Here is a 19,722-nt window from a genome sequence, read left to right as displayed (position 1 = left end):
TATAACCTCAATTAATTTATTTACTGAAATTATAATAATTTTATGATAATCTCTCCGTTTGTTAACATTTAGCTATATTCAATATGACCAATTTAGTGAAACACTAGGTCATGTAGTCACGGCCTTTTTAATGTCAAGGGAATCAAGAGAGCACCTAATGAAGATAGATAGTAGGTATTAGTCTTAGTGTCATGACTGTCATGTAAACGACGAATCGTTCCTCTGTGTTCACAGGTAGATTACAGGTGTGGGTGAAGTTAAGTGAATAAGGCAATGAGCTCGGTTTAATCAACACAACACGTAGCCTAATCAAATATGACCCCCTCGTCATATCGCGTAATTGAAGACTTAATCACGGGAGACGCTCGTCGCGGGGCGGGTGGCTGTTTGATCAGCCCTCCATTACATTCGGCGCTGACAACTTTCGGAGAAGTTGCGAATGTCAACTCTGAGTGAGAACAGCGCGATTAACACATTCAATACCACTAAGTGCTACGGGTTACGCTCGTAGCGCGTAGCCACGGTTTCGTCGTATGTAGCGCGTAGTCGCTACGAACAGTGTACCCGACAGTCGGGTTCTTGGTGTTGAATGTGTTAATGCGCGTACGAAATGTTTAAGTATTTTTTTCAGCTTTGCTAAACTATAGCACTGAGAAAAAAACCATTAAAACAAATTGAAAGTTCCATATGAGCCTATCGAACAAAGCAGTAAATTTTACCGTTCACCGTACGTTACGTACGTACATTTATTGATATTGTATATAGCAGTTAATCGTAATGAAATCACTTTAATGTGCGCTAGATAGATCGTTTTTTTTTTCAGTGTGTTTACGTGCTAGTGAGTTTATTGTTATCAGACAGATTATCTTTCAGACTTCAATTCCAATCTTTCCATTATATTGAACGTTTGCAGTTTTCACATTACACGATTAGGCCTCGCTGCAGCACGAGCGCCGAGCGCCTCAAAGGGGCCGGACTGCACCGGACAAAGCACTTGTTTACTTTTTCCCTCTCTCAGTTAAATATCTGGACGCTCCATCGCCAGTCAACAATATAAGCAGCGTCCTCCGCCGCGACGCTTTTTATCGAGCAGATTAGTGCTGGAGCGACGTGCGCTGCACTATTTCACATTCTCTGGGGGATTATTTAAAGTTTCCTGAGCCACCGCTCGTGTGCGGTTTTATCGCAGGCAGATTCTAGGCGGCAGTCGACTGTAGCTTTAGTGCACTTTATTGTGGCGTTCACGTTTAAAAAATCCACGACAATCGAACAATTTTATTTTGTGCGTTTCAAGGAAATCTAATGTGAAGGATATTTTATGTGAGTAGTTTAGGGGGGATGGGGGCAAGACCAGATAAGCTGTCGGCGGTGTCGTGAGGATAGTACGGCAGCGTCGGCATTGTGTGGAATGCGCCGATGGTGCGATACCACGATGCACAAAGCCCGCACAATGAACACCGCCCGTCCATTGTTTAGTGTCTCGGACTAAACGCGGTGCCGAGCTTTAAGCGAATAGCAGCCTCGACCCTCACACACGTCTAAATCAAGCTGATAGCATTCATATGACTCGTTAAAGGAAAATCGGTGCGATCCGGGCTCCCGATTCACTCGGTTACCCGTGATACTGTGCATGGATCAAATTAACATAAACCAATATTTCAAACCAATTTATTGGTGAAATAAAGCATATTTGTAAATCTCGTTTAGCTACTAACAAGCACCTATGCGCGAGGTGTAAAAATAATTGAGGAATGAGGAGTGTCACTCGACTCTAGTGCAATACCGCGGCAGCGATGTGGCAAAGCGAAGCGGGCCTCGGCAGCGGCAGCTCGGCATGTGGAAGCATATGTATAGCGATCGAGACGAGACTGTCTAAGAGCGCTTGCAGAGCGAGCGGGTCCGACCCCGATCCCGGTGCGTTTTATCTCTTGATCGCGTTATTCAGCCGAGCATCGAGAAGAAATGTGAAAGTACCTTTTATTTATCTCAATTTCTTTCTTTGGGAAATGATTTGTCGTTTATTGTGTTCAGAAGAAAATCAAATATGTGGATAATACAGTTCCCAAATGGTTGTCTTTTAAAATCTTCAGATGCCAAGTGCATAACTGTTGTGAGGGGATTTTTGTGTAAGTATTCGAGCATTAATAAAGGCTGCATCATACGCCTGTGAATAGTGCAGGCATGTTCAATCTCTGTCGAGTTGACATTATCGCGACGTGGCCCAAGGCTCCGCCCGATGCCGCCGAGGTGCGTGTTTGTGTGTCAATTTAATTTTTTATCGCAACCATTTGCTCCAAACCGCGCTATCACGTCACTCCACCGGGCTGATAACGCCGTATCGCTTAACGCTCCTGCAAACCACCCGATAATTTGCAATATTTGTTGTGTACCAGTTGGCTAAAATTATTGCCGATTCCAGTGTTTTGTATACGTCAACGGTCAAAAATTAACAAGCGGAGAATTATTCGGGATAAATAATAAGAACTCTAATATTTGATCGTAAATTGGCAGTCAACCACGAAACGATAAAGTCTCATAACTAAGCTAGACTAAGATATTATCGTTCCTTAAGGTATAGGTAGGTACTCATACACGTTTAGGTACATACATGCAAAGTCGATTGCAAATTTTCGATTAATCGTTATCATTCCATCTCGCCTTAAGTATTAGGTACACAAAAACATTAAATATGTATTCGGTAGGAAATGTTCGCTTCGTTGAAGTGTGTAAAACCGCCCCTGTGGCCATTTGCAAATAAATATATTCGATTTTAAGGACTTAAGCTACAAATAGGGGTATGACAAGACAGTCACTGACATTTGTCCTGTGTAAATAAACTATGAGGTCTTCCAAAAAATATAGTTACATCGTGTTGTCGCTTTTTTCAATGCAGTTACCATAAATAGTTAACGCTTTTTTTTATTACCTAAAACGAACAACATATTGAGTTGGGCGCAATATTAAAACAGCTATATAATTGATACTAAAGTCAAGACGCTGGTCGAAGTCATCGTCCTGCTCATTACGTTGACGCGAAGCCTCTATTCTCATGCAATGGTAGTCTCGCAACACCGCCGTTGCGAGTGACGTCACTTCTGGCTAGCCTTGAGATCGAGGTCAGCGCGCAGAACGGCGGCGGCGAAATGTCGCCTCGAAAAGCAACCCTTTTTGTAAGCAACACAATAAATCCATAAAACTAGATCAATATAGTCACAATTAGACAGAAAGCATAAAAACGTACCTTGATACTGTCGTAACAGGCGGTGACCCGTCCATTTTGCACCTCGACGGTGGCTGGAGGATGTGCGAACTTGCACTCGGTGTCTGGCCGCGAGCACTTATTCCGTTGGAACTCGCGACACACTTCGAGCTGCAGCCAGCGTGAGTCCTTGCCGTTCAGAAGGCTATTCATGTTCACCATGGTGGCCATCGCTGCCACTTGAGTAGGATGCGGAGGTCGCGCACGCAGTTACGTGGATCGACTGCGGGGCATAGGCCGCGGGGGGTGAGCGCGCACTGGCGCTCTGGGCATGCACTCCTTACACTTCCTAGTCGCTGTCTTCAGCCACTAGTCGGCACCCGTACACCCTCACAACCACACACTACTTCACACGCGTATTGTAACGCGAATGTTGCGGTGACGCAACGACCGGTTTGACTGTTTGCGTTGAGTTGCGATGCGCTACTATTATGATTAATCCTACAATTAAGTTAGAATAAAGACACCGAAGTTGCAAGCTTATTTAGGCGAGTATTAAATTATTATCACACGCGTTCGTATCGATGTTGATTGTTGATTTAGCAGAGGGCGAGCGGTGTTTGGTGCGCGAGCATAGCGGCGGTCGGGGCGGGTCTGGGCGGGCGACGGTGAGGCGCGAAAAAGCGAGATTAGCGGCTCGGCGGTCAGCGAGCAAGCCGGTGCGGTGCGGGGCTCAACTCTGCGAACAACAAAAACACACTGGTTATTCTCAAGCACAAGCGGCTACGGGTTAGCAAGCGCCTGCAGCGGCGCGGACACCGTTCTGAGAGGCTCGCGCAACAGACTGAAGGCAACGTTCACGTCTCATTTGACGTTTGACATTAATGTTATTCGCTAGCTAGTAGCAGATAAGACTTAAAGTCACTTTGCGTCTCTAATGTTATTTGCCAGCTTGATACGTAGGTAAATTATGGAAGAGGCGGGAAGGAAATTAGCGGTTATCTCATTTTATAAGTCAGATGCTGGCTGTACAGACAGATACCTTATTCTGATGAAAGTCGCCTCCGTCTGCTGCTTCGACATAATGTTATAAATAAAACAGAAGGAAAATATCGTCATTAACAGTTTTGTTGGTTGAACTTGATAACACCTCGATGACAACATCAGTTCATTATACATGCACAATTCCACTTAAATGTGGTTACCTATTTCCTGTATTTGTTCAGACTAATTAGGAAATGGACGGTCAGTTGGTGTTTAATTTTAGGGGAGTGGTTGTGTCAGGTGAATGAGTTTGGAGTGTAGGGCGGGCGGCGTCACTGACCGCGACACATCAGCAGTTACGTCGGACATCGCGAACGTGAAAAACGTTAAAACTGTTAAAAAGGCATTAAATGTAATTTTTGCGCGAATGTAAGCTTTGTTGTTGGATTCTCGGACGTCAAAAGAATGCTAGACAAACTCCAATATGTGTCACAGGAATAGGACGAACCATCTCGCGGAAAAATACCTCGTGTGGGCGAAGCCGTTTGGAACGTGAGGCCGGGAACAGGGAAAAACTCGTGAAACCAAATCCTATCGTAATGCGCTATTTAAAGCATAACCCAGTCGAAAATAGCGCGGTGTGCGGGAACGCAACGTCGCGCTCTCCACCGTGCATAAATCTTCAAATTTTATTTTCGACGTGAATGCAAGCGGTGTTTTTATCATAGCGTGGCCGTTCGTCCACTCAGACGTAAGTGATCCGAACAGAAAACAACACAAATGTTTATTTTCAGTATGTAATCTCGTGTGACATTTTCAGATACCGCGCTTCAAAAGAGTTGGGAGCGACTATAGACAGTATTTTTTCTGAAACATACGCGTGAGTAACGAAATTAAAATCTTATATCATGTAAGTTCCCAGATTTTTTTTTTATTAAATGTGTAATGTTATGTGAAAAAAAGAGTACGAAAGTGGAATAGTGTAACACGGGAACTGAAACAATGATTACGCAAATGGTATGGTTGAATGGACCGCGGCGCCGCGACTAGACAGACGTAGCTGTAACTGAACAATCATTTCATGAATTGTATTCATTCCATCTCCATTCTTTTAAACTGCTTTTGTTTCAATTCATCTCAATGACAACGTTTATAATACAGAAAATAAATAGGTAACTATTTTCACGGTTATCTTTAGTATGATGAATTGTATACGACTAAGACCCAACAGGTGACCACAGACCTCTATTTTCACCGGTACCAGTAATTGGCGGGTACCTTCTTTTACAAATATCGAAGAATTAATTGGGTGAATTAGCTTCGGCTTCCCAACAAGCATATTTGAAGGCCGCCACTGTACATCACCTAAAACTGGTAGGTATTTAAAACCCGGAGCTCGGAGCTTTTCAAAATTTAACAGTACTTCTATAGTGCGACAATTATTTATTATAGCACAATTAGCTCTACATCTAGAATTTTAAATCTAAACGTTCTAATTAGTCAGTCAAGTAACTTTGATTTTGATAAATTAATACCTAGATCTAGAGCAAACCCCAACTGGGCAAGTAGGTACCTCCACCTTACAGAACACCGCAGCCAAATAACGCTAGACCGTACTCATAATGTTGTGTTCCTGCTGGTGAAAGTGGTGAATTAGGTTGCCAGAGCTCAACGAGGGTGCGGAGTGTTAGGGTCGGCAACGCGTATGTAACACCTCGGGAGTTGCAGGCGTCCATAGGCTAAGGTGTCTGCTTACCATCAGGTGGGCCGTGTGCTTGTTTGCCACCGACGTAGTATAAAAAATAGAGCCAAATTAGCCCAGCAAAACTGCTCTGTTCCCGTCTTGATATGTAGCCGATGCACAAATCAAATCAACCAAGCACAATACCTACCTTAGGTAATCTCAAATTCTGAATACTGGCCCAAACTAGGGCTTCCAATACCGGGATCCCGGGATCCCGAAATTCCGGGATCCCGTCTTTTTAAACGTATTTTTCAATACCGGTATTTTTAAATGCAATACCGGGATCCCGGTATTTTCGAAAACAAGGAAAATTTGCAGTATAAACCATTTATATCCATTAGTATAGTCATATTCGGCTGTATTAAGAAGCTTACTACACGTCAGACGCATCTAACTTGCATCTAGCCCTTATTTTATTATTGAAATAAGAACGTTGCCTGAACGTCAGATAAATATTTGGTGGTTGATGGTGGATGAATCCTGACAGTGAGATTAATATAGTTAGTTCTTAAAATTTTATCAAAAATTTTAAAGAAAAGAGCAAGGAACAAGGAACTGTAATAGTATGGTAAACTAATTTAGGCGGAAATTTGAACAAAAGTTGGCTGGTGGGTTGTTGGACTAAAAATGTGACTGGTGAAGTCAACAAGTTGGATAAAATTATTGCCAACCTGGAGTATGAAATAAAATTAATGCAGTTGGCGTCATTTGATTGTTTATTGTTCCAAAAGCTTTTAGAACATATCTGGTGTTACAGTAACCCATTTTAATTCCCCTTTTTAATATAACTATAATTTTTTTATCGATTTATATTCAATACCGGGATCCCGGGATCCCGGTATTGATGAAGACAGTTTCGGTATTAATACCGGTATTGTGAGATGTCCGGTATTTGGAAGCCCTAGCCCAAACAATGGGCCCATCAAACGATGATATTATGCGAGTTGGAGCATACGTTAATCCAAAGGACATTTCACTGGAATAATCTACCACCCTGTAGTGAAGGCCGTATTTTTCTCCATCACTACTGATATTGCTTAGTTGTCAATCTTTAAGTTCCGTCAAATCGTGTTTGTAGCCGCGATAACGATGTATGCGCATAACTTCGCATTTTTCGCCAGCAGAATACATTTTGATTTTGCTTTTTTTACACACAAAATAAAGCAATATCCGAATAGATCCGTTTCGATATCGCTTTATTTTGAGCATTAAACAAGAAATTGAGAATGGTGGCTTCAAAGGAAATCGGTGTCTGATTCCGTTCACGGCGGCGCCGTCGACTGGGAGGTTCTTTCGGTGTTCGAGGCTCACGGGGAAGACATTCAATAACCCAGTGAAAAGATTACCAAGAGCAATCAGACGGAAGCGAATCTAAATAAGAATCTCGTGAGAGCGGTTGGGCGGAGGTGGGGCGCGGGGGGAGAAAAAACAGTCGGCAGGGGTCTTTGTGAGATCGCCAATTCGATCACGTTACTCTCGAGAAATTTATTACTAGAAAATAGTAAAAGAAAACCATCTCAAGAAAGGTGCGGAACTGGTACAGACAATTAATAATACAATAGAGAAACTGCCGATGAACAGGCCGCTCGTCTGCATTCAAAGTCTTGACCGGGACTCGAACCTGGGCCTCCCACCGAATCGGAGGGCGCTCTTACCACTGAGCTATCAAGACAAAACGAATGCAATGAGCTAACCGAGATGAAACAATATCCGTCACCGGCGACAACGTTAGAACGTTCTTTGTAACATGTATTTCCAAAGAGTTTAATAAAATAGTCACGCCATTTAACCGCACCTTTCGCTTAAGTTTACTAGCGGCTGAACTTTACAAGACATTTAATGTCCTGATACCAGTTTCCACTAGAGCTTAATAAGGAAATACCACAAATTATTTTAATATTGCGGAAATAATATTTTATAATGAAATATCAAGATTAACAAATTAGTCGGCTGGTAATATTGGCAATGATAAAAAGTGAATGTCTGCGCAATCGAACGCTTTGTTACAATATCGGAACACTTTACGACAGACAATACAACAAACGAGGGTAAGGCCGCACACGTGTACACGCCGTTAGAAACGAACCTTTGCTATTTCGACAACCTCCAAAGATAAGGCCAGGGACTCTATTACTTTCCTGTTCGTTTTATTATTTATTAACTGTAATATTTTATAACAAGATATATGTACTTAAATTATTATTGTTCGCAATAAATTAATATATTACTGTGATGACGGGTTTGTCCAAAAAACTTTTAAAAGAGAAGGAGAGTAGAAGACTTAACTAAAACTAAGGGGCTATTCATAAATTACGTCATTTCAAATTAGGGGGGGGGGGGTCTGGACATCGGATGACGGTAACATGAAGTAGGAGGAAATGGGGTCATTTGAAGCATGATTTTTGGATGATTATAGGGGGGGGGGGGGTCAAAAATCGCCAAAAATCGATGACGTAATTTATGGACAGCCCCTAAGCATAAGAACAACATGAAATCAACAGTTTTTGCAGTGGGCCAAGAAAAGGGGAGTCTAAGTATTTAGCTTCATACAGTCCGGGTGGCTTGAGTCAGATGGGGGTAGCTTAGGACAAAGAAAATGAAGTACATATGTACTTACTTATTTAAGTTGTGTCTATACTCTAAACTTTTATCTCCGTCTTAAGTAATTTCTGGACGCAGTATACAATGTGCACTCATTTCTGTGTGCCTAAACTGCCTAACAATTAATCTTAATATCTGCATGTTTTTAAACCAAGTTTAGTCTGTTTAGGGAAAAGGTACATTATATTCTATTTGATTCCTTAGGCATAGTAGATAAGGTACAGTCAGCATCAATAGTACCTAGCGGATGAAACAACGCGCCAACAGTGTGCGCCCTAGGTTAACATTTCCAATCGGAGATAAATCTCCACAGTTCGCAGTCAAAGTATCTGTTACAGTCTAATTGTTATATGTACTATATAGAGGGATATATATCTTTTTATTAAGCTGTTAGAGAATGGTAGGTACGGTTTGACGCGTAGTCTGATCCGCTAATTTTAATGTCGACTGTGTACTGTCCGATAATCTAAAATCTATATTTTTTAACTCGTCCAAGACCTTCTGTAAAGATCTATAATAATATTTAAGACATGTGATTTACGAGTACCTATCATACGCCAATACATTTTCCCATACTACCAAATATCTCTCACTCAATCTATCCAGCGTAATATTGTTTTATTGCTTTAGCTGGTATGTGAATCTGACAGGAAAATGCATTTTTTGTAATTCCTTCGTCCTTTCTTTGTTCCATCACACCAAACGGGCTTCATGATCAATTCTTTCTGGATTCAAGCAGCTCGCCTCTGGAATGGTCTCCATGTCAAATTAGACCGTGTCCATACAGGTTTGCCTTTAAATACTTTGCTACTTGCCCTATGTGAATACTTTGCTGGTTTCTAAAAAATTCTTAGTGCTTCTAATTTGTAAGTTTCATCCGATTTCATAAGTACAAGTTATGTATGTATGAAATTGTGTATTTTGATTTTATCCATTTATTTACATGTTAAACCAGACGGAGGTCCGTCTCTTGTCTGGTTTAATCTGATTTGTCTGTCGGTAGATTTTTTAAATTTAATATGACGTCGTGTTAGTAAACTGTGGAAAAAATACATAAATTGCGTCATTTTTGTGCAGTTTATCTCGGTGACGACGGTAATCAAGTGAAGCAGTGAGCGGCGAGAAGGTATGACAAAAAGTTTAAAACCTCGAGGTAAGTAGAATGGTTAAGACCGTCAACTCCGAAATGAGAATGAAGCGACCTTGAGCGGTGTCTCGGTCTGCAGCACAAGCGCAGACGTGCAAGCGCAAAAACCGCCGCCGCAGCGATATGCTTCATCAACTACAACACGCCAGCGACGATTACAATAACAATTTAAATTGATCGTGCGGCTGCGGAAGACCTTTTTATGTAATACCAATTAAATAGTTTATAGAGTTTGGCTGATCACAGCCATAGCCAACTTTTGTATATTTTCCTATTTGAAAAGTCACAGGAAAAAAATGATTTATTTAATTACATGAAGTCCGCGTGTTTTGGCTAAGGCCGCCGTTGTTGAAAAAAGTAGACATGTGAAAGCAAACTTTGTATACCTATTGTGCAGAAATATAGTTAAAGCAAATACCTGCCTGAGCAAAAAAATATAGCTCGCGCTGTGAATTTGTTTATTTTATTCACTTATTATTTAAGTACGCCCAATTATGTCACCATCGCCATAGTTGTATTTTTAGTGCTCCGTACAAAACTTTGTTCACGGATCACTTATGGGATTTCTTCAGCCTTGCAATTCATATAAATGTGATTTTTATTTTATAGTTCGTTTTTTTAGCATTAGGAAAAGACTACGCGATCTTGAATTCTTGACGTGTATTTTAATATTTTTAATTGAAAAACGCTTTTTAAAAATCAATAAGTTAAGTATTATTTATGAAAGCAATAGAATGTAAATAGTCGTATATGATTCATAATTGTTAAATATCTGCCGTGACTTATTTTTCAAAAGTGTTTGTCAATAAAAAAACACGTCAAGATTGTTTACCTTTTTTCTAATGCTAAATAATATATTTAGCCTTAAACTTCAAGTTATTAAGAAAAAGATCGTCGCCGCGAGACAGAATGTGATGGACAACTATTTTAATTATAAACCGACTGCATTAAAAAGTACCTATTGTAATAGTAGATTGTACAACAAGGGCATAAAGTGACCCATTTTTAATCGAGGCAATTTTTTACACTCTGCTTTTCACTTCGATTGCGAGGAAAATAAAATTATATTTTTTACGGCAATTTACACCACGAAATTGTCGTAAAGCGAAAGAACATAATACGTAACCAATTCCCGCCAACTAACTTTTTAATTTTTTTTTTTAAATTTTTAACATGTGATCAGAGTTTCAGACGCTTGGTTTTCTGCCAAGTCAAAAATTTCGGAGCATTTTTGAACGATAATCGACTCCTATTTTATGTGATTTACTAAATTTAATGACAGAAAATACGGATTTCTAATAAATTGTAGCAAAAATAAAATTATATAACAAGTTTTGTCATCTACACAATTTTATGGCTCAGTAAAATTGTGCAATATGTTTTAACTGTTTGGCTGTTGAGACCGATTACCTTAGTCTTAAGCCGACCACTGACTAACAGGCCGCCGGACGATATCGGCCTGTCAGTTAGAACAAAAATTTGACAGCTCCGAACAACTGACAGGCCGATATCGTCCGGCGGACTGGTAATCAGTGGGCCCCTTAAGAAGAAAATTTTACTTTTATGCTCTAGAGCATAAAATGCGATTTTATGTCGTCTACGCACGACATAAAGGTGCACTTTTTGAGCATGAGAAGTGAAAATAGTATTTATAGCGACGGCATAAAATGTACCTAAAAGATACATATATTATGAATAAGCATTAGACATCTGTTAGCAGTTACTAAGCAAAGTTTACTTATTTCTATCTATGATCTTTTATATGTAGATATGCCATACACTAACATATCAAGCGAAAAAAATGATGCCAACCAATGCTGCCAACGTCACGGCAGCATCAATTACAATTTGTTTACAACTTCATACGCAAATGCGTAAAAGAGACGGCACAATTAAAATAATACCTAAGTAAAAAAGAGACGGCTAGTGTTTGTCACTTACGCGTGAATTTGGTAAATCAGTGGTACCACCATAACACGACGGCAAATAGTGGAGATGGCGCGAACCGTAAAACTTATTAAGAAAAAAAATATCAAAGAATAAGATGTTTGACAGAGGGTGCAAATCATTTTAGTGCAGTTCTATGCAGTAATGTACTCACTACCGAAGTAAAAAGTTTTCACATTTAGTTATGTAAATAAAAGATATTATATTATACTTATCATTGTTACTTTTGTAACAAAAAAAATTTGGCTGGTTCAGTACCCAGAGTATGTATGTATGGTGGTTAAAATTTCACCCCGTATTTTTATATTTTATATGTACTTACTGGATTCTACCTATTTCGTGAATACTATTAATAACATTCACCTTCCCTTTGATCAAGTGATATATACTGGTACTAGCACAGTTCATACGCAAATGTAAATAAAGCGGTAAAAATATATAACTATGTAAATAAACTATATTCCTTTCCACGAAACCGAGTTAAAAAAAGCAAATTCAATAACAACAAAACCTTTTATTTTACTAACAATTTTATGTTATAATAATTGTTATTGTGTGAGAAAATGAAATGCCAAAAAAAAATACTTATTTTTTAGTAATTTTTGTATAAACAGCAATATACCTATTTACTTAATTGACGCGACCCGGACAATAATAATCTTTAATTTTCCAATTGTTGTAATTAATTACAAGAAAAAATACGTGCAAGTTAAAAACTTTAATATTAAAGTTGAAATTTATTTCTCTTATTTGTACGACAAGCACCAAACAATGAATGCAACTTACCATGACGCCTCTGCTATGATAATCTATGTACGCAGTTGGCGCGTCCTTGTCATTCTCGCTGATAAGAACATAAACTTATCTCTTTCTATCAGCCGGCGAAAATGGCGGCCAGCTTTATTTCTTTCAAGATTAAACCGAAGAAAAACGGATTATTTCAGCTTTTACTTACGAATGATATGTGACGCGGTCAATTTTTTTGCGCTTCCGCGGATAATTTGAGCATTTCAACATAACGCAGGTCGGCAATTTGTTGCTTAATACACGTTATTTGTGGAAAAGTATTAACCGGTGTACACTTCGCGCTTGCGTCAGGCAGACTGAGACAAACTCGTACACATGACACGAGGTGAGTGCTTCAATTTTGGAACGTGTATAACACATCTTTGTATAAAAGATCATAGATTTCTATTCCTAATCAACAAAACAAAAGAATGACGAGTGAGCATACAAGTTAAGGTGCAATATTGTCTTCACGGAAAATCAAATTTAAACATGTCGATTCGCGCCACACTTGTAATGGCGTTCAGGGACACACCACATTTTATACAGACAATTTTGAGTTATAAATCATTAGAACACAGTTGAAAGTTGAATTCATGTGGCAGATGTTACATTTTGCGTGCGGCATTCGGCAGGCTCGAGTGATGTCACCGTTTGTTATTCCTCGCATAGCTCTAGATTCACTGGCCATGCGCTTAGACTGAATTTGGAGGAAACAAGTGCTAATGAGACTATTATCTCAAGGTTTTCCTCGCTTAATAACTTGGAATTTTAATTAACTCATGTTAAGTTATTATTAGTGCAAATAATATATGCGCTACCATGTCCAAATGATAGCAGCACGTAAGTTAGCACCGTAGTCAAAACAAAGGCCATTGTTTAACGAATAGAGCAAAACAGTGGATCGCGACTATGTACAGCACCGGTGGCACATTCGGGACGTGCGCGAGGCACATTTAGCAGTCCCGGAGGACGCCGGCAGACTGGTAATTAGCGAGAGAAGCGAAAAATTTGCGACGGCTTAAATTTACGAGGCGCAAATTACACGATTCGGACGCTATCGCTGCAGCGCGGCCGTTAATGTGCACGCCTTATCGAATGAAGCGCCTGCCCGAGGCCCGCTCCTGGCACGCCGACATTAAACTGATCGCATCAACAAAACATACAAAAATACAACACTAAAATGCGGCACTGGTGCGAAATGTTGGCAATTTTAAGAGCACTGTGCAAATTTCCGCTTACACAATGTCGGCTTGCGAGTTGTGGAGTGCAATATAAGTAAATTTGGCAGTCCCTGCTATTTGCAGCTGAGCTTTTTAGAGGAGTAGTGGCCCCCACTAGTTTAGAAGTACATAATAACATCAACTACTAAAAGTCTGAAGGGGCTTGACGATGGCAGTATTTTTTGCTATAGTCAAATTAAGTATTTTATAGACATAATAGATACCTAGTTGATCAAGAAATTCACGAATTGAATTGAATCTTTTTAAAAATAAAGGAATGTCTCCTTTAAGTAAAATGAGCCAGCTTAAGGATTTAAGGTATTTCGCAATTTTATTCTACTAGTCGATACAGTTAATATTAATGATAACATTTCTCCAAGAAACATTAGGTCTTACACTCGGCTGTCGTACAAAATATCCATAAAATCTAATATTTAGTACTTACTCAAGATTTTTTTGAAGAAGCCAAATTGAAGAATAAAAGAAAAATACTTTGAATGCAGTTTTGTTTCTTTTTAAAAATAAAGGAATGTCTCCTTTAAGTAAAATGAGCCAGCTTAAGGATTTAAGGTAGTTTCCCTCCAGGGCCCGACTTATCTTTCCACACTGTATATTACAGTCAGCATCAAAAGTAGCTGTTATTCTCTAATACCTTAACAAGAAAATGTATCTCTACATGTGGAATTACATACTTATGAATATACAGGGTGGAACATTTCTAGAGACTGAGCTGAAAGGATAGTGATATCTAAGTGATCTACAATCGAGTTATTATAATCGTAAAGCTGGATTAAATAGTAAAATAAAATCATTAATATGAAATATTTTTATATCAGTGACAATGACAACCCTACAAAGCTATTTACATTTTAAATTGACACATGTCATGTCATTCAATAGGATTTTCTTGCTAGGGTTCAACATATAGATTTGTGCAAAAATCTGTATCTCAAAAACGGTTAGAAATATTAACGTGATTAATAGTGAAAAATAAAGTACGTAGCCTAAACAATTCCCCGTTTGCGTAAAAGTGCTTCGTTCTGTTCCACGTGATATAAATCTTTATTTAGAAAAGTACTTCAGGATGGCATATACTTTAGGTGCGTTGTTTCATAGTACGCTAATGTTGACGCTGACTGTACTTACATTACATTACATTAAATATGGATAGATAATTTGCTATAAAAATTTTGAAGAATTATGCTAGAACTGCCCTGATATTTCCTAGTTATTGCATTTGTAACATTATCAACTGATGAGATAAAAAAAAACAACGGCTGCTTCTTAATTTGAGTGAACTTATCAATAACCAGGCCTAAGTACCTGTCTTTTTTGACAAAATTAGTTACACGATGTATTCTAAACGGTCCATGCCAATAGGTTGACCTACATAATCGTTAAAGTAGTTTAAAAATGACAAAGAAACGCCTACTTAGTCCTCAGCGAGTAGCTAAATGATTTATGAGTTGTCGAGTGCAATTGTACGAGTAACAGAGTGTACTTCACTGTGAAATTTTCGTAGGATGTTTAAAAATATAGCGCTATTCAAGTAACAAAGAAATGGTTCCTTAATGTTCAAGATGCATGAAAGTGGAGGTTGTGAATAATTTATACCTAATCATTTTATTGTGTACTGACTAAGACATATAGTCATACTACAAACAGTATAGGCAGTTACTAAATAATCTGTTGTGTAAGAATTACATACTTTAAATTTATTTGCTATTTTTAGAGCTTCTCTCAACTCTAGCACCAGGCCTCTGCTCAATACTAGGTCATCTCTACAAATTAGTACAATGATAGCATTTGGTTTATTTATTTAAGCAGAAAGCTTTAAAAAAATCCTCAATCTCGTAAGAGTCTTACATTAACCAAGGTCTGAAGCGCCTTATCAATGATTAATTTGGCCACATAATCTGGTACTCGGGCCGTGTGTCACATCCGTTTAATTTTCACCAAGATAAGATAATTAATTCCGATAGCGACGGGCTTATCGCGTCGGCCATTTTGGTTTTGTTAGGTTATACGTTTAGTAATTTAGCCGATAGTTATCTTATCTAAGGTGAAGTAAACTTTCTTTGTTGATTTTTAGATGACCATAACATATTACAAGCTTTTATTTAGTTTCACCTGACCGTTGTCTGTGTCTAATCAAATCTTGCAAGTTAAATTTGATCCAATTCCCGGTTTCCGATTGAGCTGAAATTTTGCATGCATGTATAAATCGGATGACAATGCAATATTATGGTACCATCGAGCTGATCTGATGATGGAGACAGGAGGTGGCCATAGGGACTCTGTGATGAAACAACACAACCTAATTGTGTTAGGGGTTTTTAGAATTGTCTCGATGAGTATTAGTCGTCTGTCGTAAGAAAAGTACAGTCAGCGATAAAAGCTTGTACCAAAAATGAAATTTTTGCCTAAAACTTTTTTTTAATAAAGCAAAAATTATGCCAATCTTAATTGAAAGATGTACATACATATCTGTACGTGTCTAGAGTCGGTCTAAGCTAAGTCTGCTACGTGTTAGCACAGACTGTGGAAGTGTTATTTTAAATGTCATAATTTTATAGACATTTATAACACTTGTACGCTCTGTGCTATTAAATTCGTTGCAGTGTTAGCTAAGTCTAAGTATACGTCTATAGACATAATGGTACACCTCTATGGACATAGATGTGTGAATTTGTGTTTAATATTTCCGATACATAACATGCAAATTTAATATGCATGCGCCAGGACTACATTGTTCTGTTTTATACAATCTTCCAAATGAATTCAACTATTATGAACAAGTATCTCTGTATGGCTTACCCAGACTTAGGCGGTTTTCTGTGGGCCTACCAGACATACTAACGACTAACGCGACAGTATTTGCATTTCCCATGTCCGAATTCCCATATAAAAAATAGTTTATTGACGTCCGGACTGTCCGGAGCTCGGCTACTTCGAAATTAGTAGAAACAAAAAATAATAATACCAAAAGCAGGGTTTCTATTGACAGGCAGTTTTCGTTTGTTGCGAGCAGAGCAGGTAGCGAAGCCAGCTGTTACCCTCGTCGATAAAACGTAACAAACAAACCATTGTTGTCCTTTGCCGACTGAACCTATTCAGCATTTTTAAACATTGGAATTTTATATTTTATACCGTGGTGTTTACTATTGACAACATTTTTAAATAGGTACCTACCTATTAGCCATTTGATTCTTTGGCGTAGATGACGTCATTGAGTGTTTGCAAATGATTAATAAAAAATGCAGTAACAGCTTACATCATTTTTAAAAATTTAGATGATTAATTAATGACGAAGAAACCAGGTAGGTACCTACGACTTTTTGAAATTAAAATTATCATTTCTTGGGATTTATTTAAGTAACATCACGCTATGCTCCAGCAACGAAAACTTTTAACTAAAGATGTAAGGTTTTGGTTCAGTAAGTCATTTGAATTCCATGCTTAGACAATTATTTACAAAAGACCCTTTCGATTTTGATAATGAATATTTACCTAATTAGAATTTAATTTACTTACTTATAAATATTTTAAAGTTATTAGTCTATTCTATAATTATTTTCTTCAAGAATCGACAGGCATTGAGCATCAATGCAATGATCCCAATAATTGTGAAATGGTAGAAGATAACAAATGATAAATGAACACCAAACAACCGAGACCAGGCAATATAAGGGGTTGGCTGGAGCAGTATTCGAAGGAGGAAGGAAAGTTTTGACGAGAGGATTACGGAAGAGTTCCAGTTAGCGCAACTTTTACATTACGGCCAATATTGACGGAAGCAGTTTGGCTGCCCGGTTTTCACGACGGGTCTGACCATTCGACCAAGGCGAAAGCTAGCATGCGGCGAATAGCGACTTCCAAGCCGGAGTGAGGGGCAGCAGTAGCACCAATGTTGCTCACTCAAATGCATCTCGCTTCGGCAGTTGGAAAATTTACCGTCGAATTTCGGAAGTAACCGCCGTTATTACTCACTTATTTCACAGATAAAAACACAGTAATAGGAAAATACGGGAAAACACGAAGAATATGCACTAGCTTTATTCACAAACTTTCACGATGCACACTTGGACGCGAGTTCCGAATTCGACGATATCCTGTCGCAATTAAAAGTATGAGCGTAACACTTACATGATGAGGGGTAAACAAGCTGGGTAGGGGAGTGTGTATGTCCAAAAGTTGTTAAAACATAGCAAATTGCACGAAAGTTAGGAGAAACGTTTCGCCGGTAGCGTAGAGGTCGCGGTTCGCGGCCACAGCGGGGCGGCACGCGTCGTGTTCGGAGCACGAGTGCGGTGCACAGAGCGGCGCGAGTCACACAAGCGCAAGCGGAGTCGGCGGGCGACTGACGGGAGGCGAGTGGCGAGGCGAGGGGGCTGCCGCTGCGCGCGCACCCCTCGCCCCTGCCTCACGCCCCGCGCCCGGCCTCACCCCGCACTTCGCGCCCCTTCACCTCGACTGCCGGCCGCCTTATCACACCGCGCCGCTTCCTTTCTCCTCATGCAGTTGCGAGCTTTTCGCCACTGCCACACTTCCGCCCGCCCCGTCGATTGTGCCGGCAAGCTTTAGCCGGTCAATGTATTGCATGGATTACTTAGTTACTAGGTGAAAAGTTTTTGTACTCCGTGTTGAAGAATTGAATCAAGAAAATACTACTTGAATGTCCTTAGGTATTATTAAATATGAATAATACTTATCTAAGTACATTCACATTCCTACTTTTGAAACATGTAGTTTAGTAATGTAAACTTCATTATGGCAACCTCACAACATTTTGGACGTATACATACATGCATGCTAACCGCGAATTTCTTTTCATCAGAGAACAATGGAGATTAACTTGAATGCAATTTCGGTGTTGCCGAGTAGATAAGCCGAGTGCGAGTGAGTGGGCATGGTCGGAGGGTGCGGGGGGTGCGAGAGCGCGAGCGAGTGCGCGCTAGCGGCGCCGGAGCAGACGGTAACAGTATAAGTGGCGTAACAAGTATAATAACCAAGAATAGGTCACATGTTTTGCGATTGAAAAAATAAACAAACGACACAACATTAACACTCGTTTTCCTTGCTCTATAAATCAGATCTAAAGAACTGTCAGGCTAGTAAATAATATTACTTTTTGTTTAGGTAGTTGTATCTTAACCTGTATTATGTACAATCAAGTGTTTACATACATACATACAATATTAAATGTAATAAGAGTTATTTTTATTCTTCTATTTATACCTAATTGATTTGTTTTAAACTTCTACCGACTCGATTTGCCTGCCAACAATAAAGTTATCTCGCTTCAGACATGCTTGACACAATCTACGAATATCCAGTCTCGGTACTGCTTACGCGTTGAGTGCTGCGCAGACGGAGAGCGGCGAAAGTGCGCCCGCGCCGCGAAACGGGTTTGCGGTCGGCGCGTGACCCGTCCGAGGACACGCTACGTGAACCACTTTGCAATTGCACACCATATCCCACTTGATAAATATAATAAGTATATAATTGGTGTTACGTATTACTTTTATTACAAATTGCGAGATTGGATTGTGTAAAGCTTTTGATCCGATTTTCGAGCTAAAAATAAGAATACCCTACTTTAGTGGTCTTTCGACATCTGTATGGTCCTGTAGGGTCTTTTTTTTCAATAAGTCAATACTTAAATGTTTTATTTTAGTATCCATCAATTAAACAATATTCCTGATATATTAAATAAATAATAAAATATTTACCTTGTATAAAATAGTAGTTAATTACGTGTTCACAAATTATAATTAAAAAAGGCGTAAAAACAAGATAATTAAGTACCCATACTAGTTAAAAGGTATGTATCGTCGAGCACGAGTAGCACCGCGCAGAATTCATTAAAATTTTAGCAATAAACGAAATGAAATACCATAACCTTGCTCTTTATGCGTTAGCTTTTATATCACATACTAAGAGACTATAAGTACCTACCTACTTCATAGGCATGTGTACTGAAAGTATTCTTATCAAGGCAGTCAAATACAAATTGATTGTTACCTTAATTACCAATCATTTATTTAGATACGAATTATATTTTGGGATTATTTTAGCATAAGTACTTCAT

At 39.1% G+C, this 19,722-nt stretch overlaps 1 protein-coding gene across 14 annotated transcripts in view; it reads right to left on the bottom strand.

The window, feature by feature from the left end:
- Positions 1-19,722, bottom strand: part of LOC134790798 (protein muscleblind-like) — a 402,804-nt gene that overhangs the window by 77,456 nt on the left and 305,626 nt on the right. For 5 of the 14 annotated variants that reach the window (XM_063761743.1, XM_063761740.1, XM_063761744.1 and 2 more), the window contains one exon: positions 3,242-3,938. In XM_063761743.1, the coding sequence (XP_063617813.1) occupies positions 3,242-3,430 (189 nt within the window). In that variant the 5' untranslated portion in view covers positions 3,431-3,938. Of the gene's footprint in view, positions 1-3,241; positions 3,939-17,777; positions 18,015-19,722 lie in introns of those variants that run through there. The other 9 variants (XR_010144218.1, XR_010144219.1, XM_063761750.1 and 6 more) reach the window with 4 other exon arrangements.

The sequence above is a fragment of the Cydia splendana genome, chromosome 5, assembly GCF_910591565.1.
Source record: "Cydia splendana chromosome 5, ilCydSple1.2, whole genome shotgun sequence".
Taxonomy (NCBI): Eukaryota; Metazoa; Arthropoda; class Insecta; order Lepidoptera; family Tortricidae; genus Cydia; species Cydia splendana.
This window is presented reverse-complemented; position numbering and strand designations above follow the sequence as displayed.